At 38.8% G+C, this 12329-nt stretch overlaps 1 protein-coding gene across 1 annotated transcript in view; it reads left to right on the top strand.

The window, feature by feature from the left end:
• NCOA7 (nuclear receptor coactivator 7) overlaps positions 1-12329 on the top strand; it is a 145579-nt gene that overhangs the window by 83299 nt on the left and 49951 nt on the right. The window contains exons 3-6 of the mRNA XM_034669089.1: positions 3606-3685; positions 7158-7265; positions 11345-11458; positions 12045-12170. Of these exons, the coding sequence (XP_034524980.1) occupies positions 3647-3685; positions 7158-7265; positions 11345-11458; positions 12045-12170 (387 nt within the window). The 5' untranslated portion in view covers positions 3606-3646. The remainder of the gene's footprint in view (positions 1-3605; positions 3686-7157; positions 7266-11344; positions 11459-12044; positions 12171-12329) is intronic.

The raw sequence follows: 12329 nt of genomic DNA on the forward strand, positions 1-12329 counted from the left end.
TTCAGTTGTAAAAATGGCTGGCGGGTCTGATAGGTTCCTATGATATTCCTGGTGTGATGTTCTGTCAAGGACAGTGTTGCCCATAATCAAGCTTGTCAGGTTCAGGGACCTGTATTGGGAAGTTCATTTGATCCTACGTACCGGGTATCATTATGGCACAAGATAGTAAAACATGGGTAGACATCAAGGTCCTTATCTCAAGAATTTCAAAGTCTTAGATTCTGGAGGGAAGGCTTTTTTTCCCCCCTTTATTTATAATGTTACTATGTTTAACATTTTTCTGGCCTACCCACCTGTGACAAAGGAAAAGTAATTTTTGTACTAATTCAGGCGTGCAAGTTAACTTTATCCTGAAAAGTTCAGCCAGCACCTGTTTCTCTTTTGCCGCTGAGCAGTATGGAAACTCATGGTCTGGTGGCTTATAACAGTGATCCACTGGGACCAGAAATAATTACGCACAGTTTATGGACAGGCACGGACCAGAAGCTGCCACAGATGGGAAGAGGATAGGTTCTAGAAATGGGAAGCGCTTACAAAAGGATGGGAAGAGCCTGTTGTGAACGCAAGAGCACCGACAGTGACAGCTGTTTGTAGTGACCAGAGAAGGGCAGGAGGGTGGGCCAGAGAATAGAGCCGACATATGAGAAGGTTGGAATACCAGATCGTAAGAGTTGTAAAATACTGTGGTTGGGTATTTCATCAGGCTGTGTAAACTTTCCCTATCTACAGAATCTAGAGATCTGGAGATCTAAAAACCACTGTCTGTCTCTTCTTCCTGAAGTAATTTAGACGTGGCCACCTGAGGGGAAGGAGGTCACTTTCTTTATAGTCTGGAGGAATTTCCAGAGGCTCTTTGGTTCTGTGAATGGATCCAACTGAACCTAAAAATGACTGGAAAGGGACTCTAATGACAGCATCTATTCCTTTTCTTCTTGGTTTTTTTTTTTATATTAATATAAAGGAAATATTTAAAAGGCAGATCAATACCACATGAATTAACTCTTTTCCTGTTTCTGTGTTACCTTCCAGTTCTCAGTACGCTCATACGTGTCATGTGGATGCAGTGACATTGTTGATCCGTGTGTGGGGTGTGGGAGGCTGTAGGACCTCAGATGTAGAGCGCTGAGCTAATCACACTTCTTCGTTCATGGCGTGTCATCGCTGGTGGGAGCTAGGCTCCTTGTTATTTATCCATTAATTTCCTCGTATGCTCACTCACCACTCCCATTTCTCTCCCTGCTGCACACATTCTGTGTCCAGTGTGTAGACTTTTGTTTGGATGTGGCCTTGAAAACGTGTAGTTCTTTGTGTGCATCTGTTTTAAATATACCTCATGGTGTTGTTCTGTACATCCCATTCTTTTTCTTTTGATGTAAACATGGTGCAGTGTATACTTCTGGCTTGTTATTTCTAATTACTGCCTAGAATCCCAGAGCATGTCTACTACATTTTGCTTACCCTCCAGCTTTCTGCTGCCCCCGACGACATCCTCCAGCAAGTGACTTTATGATACTTATAAAGTGTATACCTCCTGGGAGAGGATGTTTGTGCGTTAGTTTGCTGAGTCATGTGGGCTATATATATTTAATTTGCTGCAATGGCTATACCAGCTTACATTCCTACTAGCCGTTCACATCTCTGCCAACACTAAAATTATCCAACTTTCTGATTTTTGCCATGCTAATAGCTGTAAAATGATGCCTTGTCTTAATTTGCATTTTTCTGATCACATACAAGTTAGAGCATCTTTTCATATAGTTAATTCAATTTTATATTTTTTGTCACTTAAGTTTTTTTTTCTTTTTATTTTTTTAAAGATTTTATTTATTTATTCGACAGAGATAGAGACAGCCAACGAGAGAGGGAACACAAGCAGGGGGAGTGGGAGAGGAAGAAGCAGGCTCATAGCGGAAGAGCCTGATGTGGGGCTCGATCCCATAACGCCGGAATCATGCCCTGAGCTGAAGGCAGATGCTTAACTGCTGTGCCACCCAGGCGCCCCTTGTCACTTAAGTTTTTATCCATTGCAGTATGTCTCTCTGGTTTTCAGTATCTGGGCTGATTATATCGGGATATATTTAACCATGGGGATTAATTTAAATCATACCGCAGCCGCTAAACCTTAGGTCGACCCGTTTTGACCTATAAAAATAGCAGAGTCTATGGCCCAACTTACAATGTGTTGTTGGGCATATTGGTCTTCCTAGATTTTTAGTATTATAAATAACATTGCACAAACCATATATTATGATATATGGAGGTTTTCTTCTTTTGAATTTTTCTTTAGGATAAATCCCTAAGGGAAAGATTACTGAATCAAAGAATGAACATTTTCATGGCTAGTGTTGCATATTGACAAATCACTTTGTAAAAGGGCTGGAAGCCCTTGTGCACTGTTGGTGGGAATGTAAATTGGTGCAACCACTGTGGAAAACAGTATGGAGCTTCCTCAAAAAATTAAAAATAGAAATACCAGTTGATCCAGTAATTCCACTACTGAGTATCTACTCAAAGAAAATGAAAACACGAAATAAAAAAGATATATTGTAGCACTATTTACAATAGCCAAGATATGAAGGCAACCCAAGTGTCCACTGATAGATGAATGGATAAAGAAGATGTGGCCATGTGTACATATATGTGTAGAGGGAGAGAGAGAGAGAGAGAATGAATGTGTGTGTGTGTGTGTGTGTGTGTAATATTACTCAGCCATAAAAAGTAATGAAATCTTGCCATTTGTGACAACATGGATAGACCTAGAGGGTATTATGCTAAGTGAAATAAATCAGACAGAGAAAAACAAATACCATATGATTCCACTTATATGTGGAACTAAAAATAACAAATGAACAAATAAAATAGACTCTTAAATACAGAGAACAATTTGGTGGTTGCCAGAGGGGTGGGGTTAGGGAGGATGGGTGAAATAGGTGAGGGGATTAAGAGGTACAAGCTTCCAGTTATAAGATAAATAAGTCACAGGGATGAAAAGTACAACATAGAGAATATAATCAGTAATAATATAATAACATTGGTGAACATTGAGTAATGTATAGAATTATTGATTCACTATGTTATTTTAATTATACTTCAATAAAAAAGGGTGGTATTGATTTTCATTCTACATCATGTACATCATAACTATACTACTTTTACTTCAACTGCATCATTATATATTATCATTTAAGCCATTACTTTAATAACCATAAAATATTACCTCATTGTTATTTGTTTTCTTTGATTGTAGTTAACATAAATCATTTATTCAAGTGTTCACTGATGAAGAGTATTTGTATTTTTTTTTTAAGAGTATGGTCTATTGATGCTTTTAGTCCATTTTTCTAGTTGTGTCTTTTTTTTTGTTGTTGTTAGTTTGAAAGTGTTGTGTGTGGTTTTTTTTAAAGATTTTATTTTTAAGTAATCTCTATACCCGGTGTGGGGCTTGAACTCACAACCCTAAGATCAGGAGTCTCATGCTCTACTGACTGAGCCAGCCAGGTGCTCTGAAAGTAGGTTTTGATGTACTGCATTTTTAATGTTTTAATGTACCCTATCCTCGATCCCTGAGAATGAAATTATTCATTTACGTACACTTTATTCTTCAGATGACAATCAAAACAAAACACATGATAAAAAAGAGAAGAAAATGGTGGTTCAGAAGCCCCATGGTACTATGGAATACACTGTAAGTATAAACAGCAGGAGGTATGAACATTTGTTAATATCACTAGATTTGCATGATGTTTCCCCCTGACACATACTGCCCCTTAGCTGCATTCCTATTATGTGCCCATTAATCAATGAAGCTTTTTAAGACCTGTTCTAGGTCATTTCTCTTCCCTCCATATTTTCTCCCTGGGCAATCTCATTCAACCTGTGACTTGAATTACCTTTGATATGCCAGAGATGGCCAACTTTAGGTCTCATTGCATCCATGCCTTCTGAGATCCATAACCAGATTCACTTGGCTACTCATCATATCCACTTAGACCTCCAGGCTTGGTATTTTTTCAAGAACCAACAGCTCCATCAGCCACACATTTCTGCAAGCCAGAACTTTGTCCTTGACATCTTCTTCCCATGACTTCATTCTTATCTTCTGTGACCAGCCAGCCAGATCCCTTGATTTTACTCTCTCATGTTCATGTTCCTTTACATAATTTATCTCAGTTTAACACTGTTGATTCACTAATGTGATTGTTATTTAATGTCTGTCTTGTGCCTTAATTCTTGGACCCATGGAGAAAGACCCCTTTTTGGTCACCGTTGTATTTCTGGTGCTTGCGGGGATAGGCTTCCATACTGTTGAATGGATGGATGAATAATGTGTCCATTCCTGCACTTTCACAGTATGTGCCATGTGCTTATCCCTCTCCTGAAGAGTGAACTCCTGGAGGCCAGGAGCTATGTCCATTTATCCCAGCTCTATGACAAAGTAAACACTCAGTTCTAGATTTGTTTTAATTGACCTTGAAGTAGCATTGTTGAGGAGCGTTCTCTGACTTCTAACAAGAAATTAAGTGCTGTTGCCATTGCCTGGTTGTGATTTTCTCGTGTGTATTTATTTTCTACTGATTATTCATACGTTATGCCAGGCTCTATATAAGGCAACCAGCAAAACCTGATCCTTCCCTGGCATTTCTTTTGGAATGGTAAATGATCTCCAAGCCTTTCTAGAGTCTCACAGGAGAGCCTGGCACAAGCATTTCATGCTCAGTGCTCTGTGAATATCTCCAGGCATCTTTCTGGGGGTTATAGGACTAGTCCAGAAGGGATTTGGGGTGACTTTTTGTTTCACTTTACCACGGTCTACAATATGTTTTTTTTTTTTTAAAGATTTTATATATTTATTCGACAGAGATAGAGACAGCCAGCGAGAGAGGGAACACAAGCAGGGGGAGTGGGAGAGGAAGAAGCAGGCTCATAGCAGAAGAGCCTGATGTGGGGCTCAATCCCATAATGTCGGGATCACGCCCTGAGCTGAAGGCAGACGCTTAACCGCTGTGCCACCCAGGCGCCCCTACAATATGTTTTTGATCCCCCATAACACCTCACACAGTGCCTTACCCTCCTAGTAGGGACTCAAGAAGTATTGGATTAGTTATCATTAATAATGATATGAACTCTAAAGCCATGTGTGTATCCAGCAGCATTATTCACAAGCCCCTCCAAAGAAATGAGAAGAGGTGTTGGCTAGGAGATGCTTCACAAAGTATATATTAAATGATGCAGTGCGAGTAAATAGCGACCCCCATGTTAACTTACAGAAACAGATGATCAAATTAGTAATGCTGATGTGCCTGCCTGTTTGGTAGGTTATGGAGATTAGTAATACTTGGCAAGTTATTTTTTGTACTTGCCATTGGGAATAAAAGGTGATTCCTAACTTTGTGTTTAGAGAACCATGCTAGCGCTGACTAGATTGCTTATTTTGCTCCAGAGCTGTGGATGTTCAAACATTTGTTTAGGGTTTTTTTGTTTTATTGTTTTGTTTTTTTGCATCTGTTTGTTTTAAACATTTAATGATTCCAGTATCTGTCCCAGGGTCTCTGGCTTGATTTTGTATTTATGTCTTATCCTTATGTAATAACTCCAGATTGTGTTAACGTTTTTCTCCTTCCCTGAACTCCCTAAACAGTATATTCCACAAGTTTGTTCTTAAAAATATGGAACAAATTTTTTGATCACTTGCCATGAAGTAAGTGCTGTGAAGCAGGAATTTTAATTATCTGTTTGATGGAGGAAGAAACTGAGACACAGACAAGTTAAGCAAATGACCCAAGGTCACACAGCTAGTGAGTTGCAGATGTGCAATTCAGATCCAACAGTCTGGCTCTAATCTCCATTCTCAATGTGTCTGGTACTTACTCCTAAACCCTGAAAACCCCTAGATGTGAATATATTATGTAAATATCTAATATTGGAAAAACAATGTATACTTTAAAACATTTTTATTTATTTTTCTAGTTTTAGTAAGGCTGGTTTTGCTCCAGCCTTACTAAAGTAGGGGCATATTTGTTAATTTTTCAATGACTTTTAAAAAATACATGTATTTATATACTAACTTGTTCCAGAGATGCTTTGAGGTCATTTTGGTGTCATCTGTAACTGTGAATTTGATTAGTCTGAGAGCATTCATCTGGTTGGGGGCCTTTTGGTGCTCAGGGAAGTGGTGAGTTTCATTGTCCATCAGCATCTTCATGGTCCATGAGCTCCTGCTGCCACCTCCCTTCATGGCCTCATTCAGGGCTTACCTGGGGACGCCAGTTTTGCATATCAGGACAGCCACAGGTCTTGACCCAGGGCTGTAGATGGGAACTTCTTAGTGACACACACCAGAGTGGCCTCCCACTAACAAGTTCCATCCAGTGACCCTAGACAGGGAGTTTGGGATACTGGCCTGCCCAGAGGTAGCAGACTTTTTTGAGTAGAGCTGTTTACTGTGAAGTTTCCCATCATCTCATTGCCCTCTTTAGTCCCGTTCCGCCTCTGTTAGAGAAGGAAAGAAACCTCCACCTGAGGCATGTATCACGGGTTTCACAGTTTAAACATTAATTTGGCTGACCATGAGAAGTTGTCATTTTAATGACTGAACAGTGATTGGCTAATCTGAATTTCTTTCCCATTTCTTTGCCTTCCATTGGATTCGTTGGTCAGATGTTTTGAGTACCTTCTGTGTGTTGGGCGCTGTTGCTGACACTGGGGAAATCAGCCATTAACAGGTCACCATCTAAGAGCCTTTAGAGCAGTGAAGAGACAGAACATTGAGAATAGAGAAAGTAGCCCTGACTTTCTTTTTGGGTGGGTACTATGTATGTATTTTATTTCTTTTCTACTTACAGTTTTGTATTGTATCTCGTGAACTTCTACTCCATGCAGCTAAGCTGTGCCAAAGTAGATTTAGAAATCCAATTAGTGGACACTGAAATTTGAAGATAAGGGAGCCCAGAAATGAACTGATTTAAGACTTTGCTTTTCCGTGGTTTTATTAAGACTTGAGAATGTATTCATTTTCTTTTTTCAGAATGTGTCTGGAGAGAACTACTTTTCGTTCACTCATATCACAAATAGATGAATGTTGGCTACTAAAAGTAGAGGTGGTTTTTGTTTTTTGTTTTTGCTTTATATTTTGAATCTTGTTTGTCTGATTATTCTAGGCTGGAAGCCAGGACACCCTAAACTCCATAGCCCTGAAGTTTAACATCACTCCCAATAAATTAGTGGAACTGAATAAACTTTTCACACATACTATTGTTCCAGGCCAGGTAATTCTTTTCTTGTTGGATATTACTTTTTAGAAATTTTGCATTTATCTTTAATGCCATTTTTAATGCTTCACTGTTAGTGTCACAGGATTAACATTGGTGATAATGGGCATTGGTTCAATCTTTCCCTTAGATCAAGAATTCTAAAAGCATTCTGGAGCTGAGGGACTGTTCAGAGATGAATGCTTTGCAAATGATTAACACAGTTAACTATCATTGGTTTATGTTGTGGGTGTTCCCTACAGCATCAAGAGAAGTTAAATTTGACTTTTTCTTCTGTAGAATGTAACTCAAATGTTCTTAGAATGTTTAATATAAAAGTGCAAGTTTCAGTTTATTCTACTCTTGGGATACATAATAGACATCATTGGATTTTAAATTACGCAGAATTTGGGGGTGCCTGGGTGGCTCAGTCAGTTAAACGTCCAGCTCTTGATCTCATTTCAGGTCTTGATCTCAGGATCATGAGTTCAAGCCCTGAGTTGGGCTGCACACTGAGCATGGAGCCTACTTAAAATAACTAACTAAATAAGGCAGAATTTTGTTGTTTTTGTCCTGATTTGATACCTGAAAAAAATGGTCAGTCAGCCAAAAGCAGAGAAATTCAGCAGGACTATCAAGAAAAAGCCCTATGATTTTTTTCCCAGGTTTTTAATACTTCATTTATTAAACCAAATGAAATTGACTAATTGTGTAATTTTGCCATTGTCGGTTAAACCAGCAAATTCTTTTAGTACCTACCACATATTAAGATATTCTTGTATTTCTACTTTAAAACTACATTTAGCCAATAAATATAAATGACCCAGTCATTGGCATGTCCTAACTGAGGCCAAGTTTCCCCTCCTATCCATAGAACTGTCTGTTTGCCATGAGCACATTCTGGTTTCATTGTTGACTTACCTGAGTATCTTTCTGCCCCTCTACATGATAGTGACATTTGATTCTTTCAGAACAGATACTGCTACTTTTAAGTACAGCTTTATTGAGGAAGTGGTGATATTCTTTGCATTTCATTCAGGGGCCGCATATGAAGCCAACAGGCCCTGAGTTGGCCAGTTTCTATTATGTTGCTTTTCGTATTTATGTTCTTGTCAAAAGGGAAATTAACATACTGCTGATACCAGGTAACTGAGGGGAAATATACATTAAAACTCTTCAAAAATTAATAAAAATTTAACTCTAGGAAAATTAATAGTAGACTTGTCCTTTTTGAGGTTTCTTACAATCTGGAGTATTGCTGCATAATATGTCACTAACTCATAGCAGAGAACCTAGGTTTATATTTACTAATTCAAGGCTGAAGACTATAGTCACTAGAATGTAGGAACGTAATTTAGAGTTTTTTCTTATTTTTTTAACTATGTCCATAAACAAAATATTGGTACTAGTTTAAGGTCCAATAGCCAACAGGAGGTAAAAGGACTCTTTTAATATGCTGATTGTAATGGCAAAAACACCCAAAATAGGAGCCCTAAATCTTTGTTTCTGACTGGCCTTGTGGTAGCTGTTTGACATGGGCAAGTCCCTTCCTTTTTTGGACCTCACTTTCCTAATCCCTGAAATTGGGGGTTGGGCCACAATATCTCTGATGTCTTTTCTTTTTTCTTTTTTTTTAATAATAATTTTTTTTATTATATTATGTTAGTCACCATACAGTACATCCCTAGTTTTTGATGTAAAGTTCCATGATTCATTACTTGCATATAACACCTAGTGCACCATGCAATACATGCCCTCCTTAATGTCTTTTCTATGATAACCTTTGCTCTGTTGTCTAACCCCTCATATAACCAAGCAGTTATGTGCTGTTGGCTGTCCCAGGACCCAGCACTAATCAGGATTTTGCTGACAAAGATAAGAAATCAAGAAGAGTGAAATTGATGGGCTTTCAAAAACTGTAGATAACTTTTTGTCTTAGTGCGTGGAGGGGCAGGTATTCCTTTAATCTCAGTGGATCTGATAACTCAAAGCTGGTTTTATCTCCTCTGATTCCAAAAAATTTGAGACTCACCCTTCTAGAGACTGATTTGATGGTCACCATGAGGTAGGAAAGGAAACTGGTCTGGTTGGATGATTGACCTCATGTAAGAGGTAATTTTCAGAGGAAGTTGTAATTTGCTGAACTAAAATCTTACTATAGACTTTTTGTTGCTTAAAAGACCAAAACCAGTAACAGACAAACTTTAAATAACTAAGGCATAAAATTTTTTTTAGAAGGTCCTGAGTTTGGCTGTTAGTTTGGGTACTTATATCAAATTTCAGGACATGTACAAAGAATGTACTTTTTCACGTAGTTTATCTTGAATACACTCAGAAGTTACCTTGCAGAGACATGGTTTAAGTTGTTTTTATATTCACCAGGTACCTTGGCTACACATGCTTAGAAAATTTTCTAGGCTAAAATGACAACAGGTTTGTTCTACAGTAAAGAACATGAAGACCTCATATCCCCCATTTGCCTGTGTGTTGGAGCAGACCCAGCTTTATTTTCTGAAGTCAGTGGTTAAACGTTACCCCTGCCCATGTCCCAGGCTCACTTCCATATTGAGGTAGCAGGTGTTTTTACTGAGCCTCCCAGTATCCAACAATCACCTCTATTTACACTGCAACGAACTCTGTAAACACAGGAATTATCCCTTTGATGTGACGTTTAGAACAGGCCAGACAATAGAATCTTAATCTGTGCTGCCTAACACTTGTCTAGAGCTCAGATACCTAAAAAAAATCATGGAGGACTGCTTGGAAGAAATGTCATCTATTCATCAGTCTAGATACGTAAGGTAAGTGAGAGAGCTGTCTACCGAGACCACATAAGTTTAGGGCTCTGTAATTGCTCCTTTGGAGCTCTACACGGTGGCATTTGCCGCTGATCCACATTGAAGATGTTACAAAGAACAGTTTTCCAAAACTAGTTATTGTATTAACTATCACTGTGTCATCAAAGACAAGTAGTTTAGCCTGGAATGCTCTTTATGAGATTCAAGGAGAAAATACTTATGAGAAACTGGTTTATTTTTATCTTATGGAAGTTGAATTCTGCTGACTAATGATGTCTGTCCCTTTGCATTGGTTATTTGGAAACTGAGATCGTGTTTTATGGCTCACCCCTCAGTGAGTGTTCACTAATTTTGGAGCATGTAGTTTCAGTAGTAATTAGTCCTCGTCTTACTTCTCCTCGATGTTGGTTTTCCTACCTTCGTCATAAGGTGTCTTTGTTGTTGCCTCACATTTTTTCTGGATTCAAGAGAGATTTGAATAACTAAAGTTAAAACAGAGACAAGATGGGGAAGAGTGAATAACAAACAATGTTGAACAGTTGTTATATGATTAATGCTAATTATGTTTTATAACAGTAGATGTCATCATTGTAAGATTGTATATGATATATGCTAGAATGTCACGTGTCTCGTTGTAAGTGTGCTGAATGACAAGATGATAATGACATTTCAGGAGCCAGTACATTTTGCAGGAGGAGGCTCTTTGCACAATTTGGCAGATTTTAATATTTGTTTTTAGATAAGCTGACAGTGATAGAAGCGAAAGTATTGAGGTTATTGATATGACCGTATACAACTTACATACAGTGATCTTGCTCTGCTAGCACGCAGGGCCTGCTTAGAGTTAGCAAGCGTGGATTCGTTCCGTTTCTTCCTGACACAGGTGTTATGTTTAGAAGCACGTCATGCTACTCTCTCCTGTCTTCCCTTGTACTATTAGTACCCTTCCCTGGAAGCTCCTTTCCTCCCTATTTAAATCTCCCGTACTGTTCAGAGCTTCACTTGGACCCACTTGCTGTCTGCAACCCGCCCAGGGTGCTCCCCACCTTGCTCTCTTCTGTGAGCTCCTGCAGCATCTGTAAGTGTGTCCCCTACCCTTTGCACTGCACATATTCCTGTTACAGAGTATTGTTTCACGGATTAGTCTAGAAGGCCCCAAGGCACTTACACATTTTGCAAAGGCCGACTAGGTCTCCTCCATGTACTTAGCATGCTCCTGTGCAGAGAGCAGCTGTTCTGAGCCCTGCCTAGTGTGTGCCTGCCTGATTGTCATCCTCAGCTTCTCTTTCCCATTCGCAGGTCCTCTTTGTGCCAGATGCCAACTTTCCTTCCAGTACCTTAAGGTTATCATCGTCCAGTCCTGGTGCTACTGTCTCTCCTTCATCATCAGATGCAGAATACGATAAGCTGCCTGTATGTATGGCATTCATGAGCTGACATTCATATTTACCAAATACGTATTTTGAGTTGTAGAATCTTACATGTTGTTTTTCACAGGTTGTCATCTGAAATTCCCCCACAGGGGTAGGGATAAGGAGCTGTCATTAGCTGAGAGAATGCATCCTATCGAAAAGAAACCTGTTCACATTTAAGGTCTCAGAGGCAAAAACGCACACTTCATTTATGTGGAAGCATGAAGTTAAGCTCTCAATGAGACTGATCATTTATTTGGACAACTTCTGCTCCTTTGTCTAGAGAACTTGAACCATGAGTCAAATATGAATTCCTTCATTTAGGTTATTTTCTAAAAACATTTGATGAGCCATTTTTATGGTTTCACACATACGCACTTGTTGTTGTTGTTGTGTAAACCTTAACGCGATTTGGATACTTACTGTATTTGTGATAATTTTTGAAGGTTGAAGGATATTTGCCTCTTTTCCTGTTCAAGTTAAATAGAAACAAGTTCCTTACAGGGAACTTGTGTGGCTTGATTTATGTAAATAATCTGTGTAAACAGTGCTTCTATTTGATTTTGGGAATTTTTGCTTTTTTAAAGGATGCTGACTTAGCAAGAAAGGCCTTAAAACCCATTGAAAGAGTCTTATCATCCACTTCTGAAGAAGATGAGCCAGGCGTGGTAAAATTTCTAAAAATGAATTGCCGATACTTCACCGACGGAAAGGTATATGGCAGTGTAATCTGTTTCCTTTTCTTGAACTCCGTGGAAAACTAAAGTAGGTTCCAAATTACTCAAGACGGGAGACATTAAAATATTTTTCCCGAAGTTTCATCATAGGATTTCATAAGTGTCCATTTGTTTCCCCTGTTGGATGCCTGGCAT

This window comes from Ailuropoda melanoleuca, chromosome 10, assembly GCF_002007445.2.
Source record: "Ailuropoda melanoleuca isolate Jingjing chromosome 10, ASM200744v2, whole genome shotgun sequence".
Classification (NCBI taxonomy): Eukaryota; Metazoa; Chordata; class Mammalia; order Carnivora; family Ursidae; genus Ailuropoda; species Ailuropoda melanoleuca.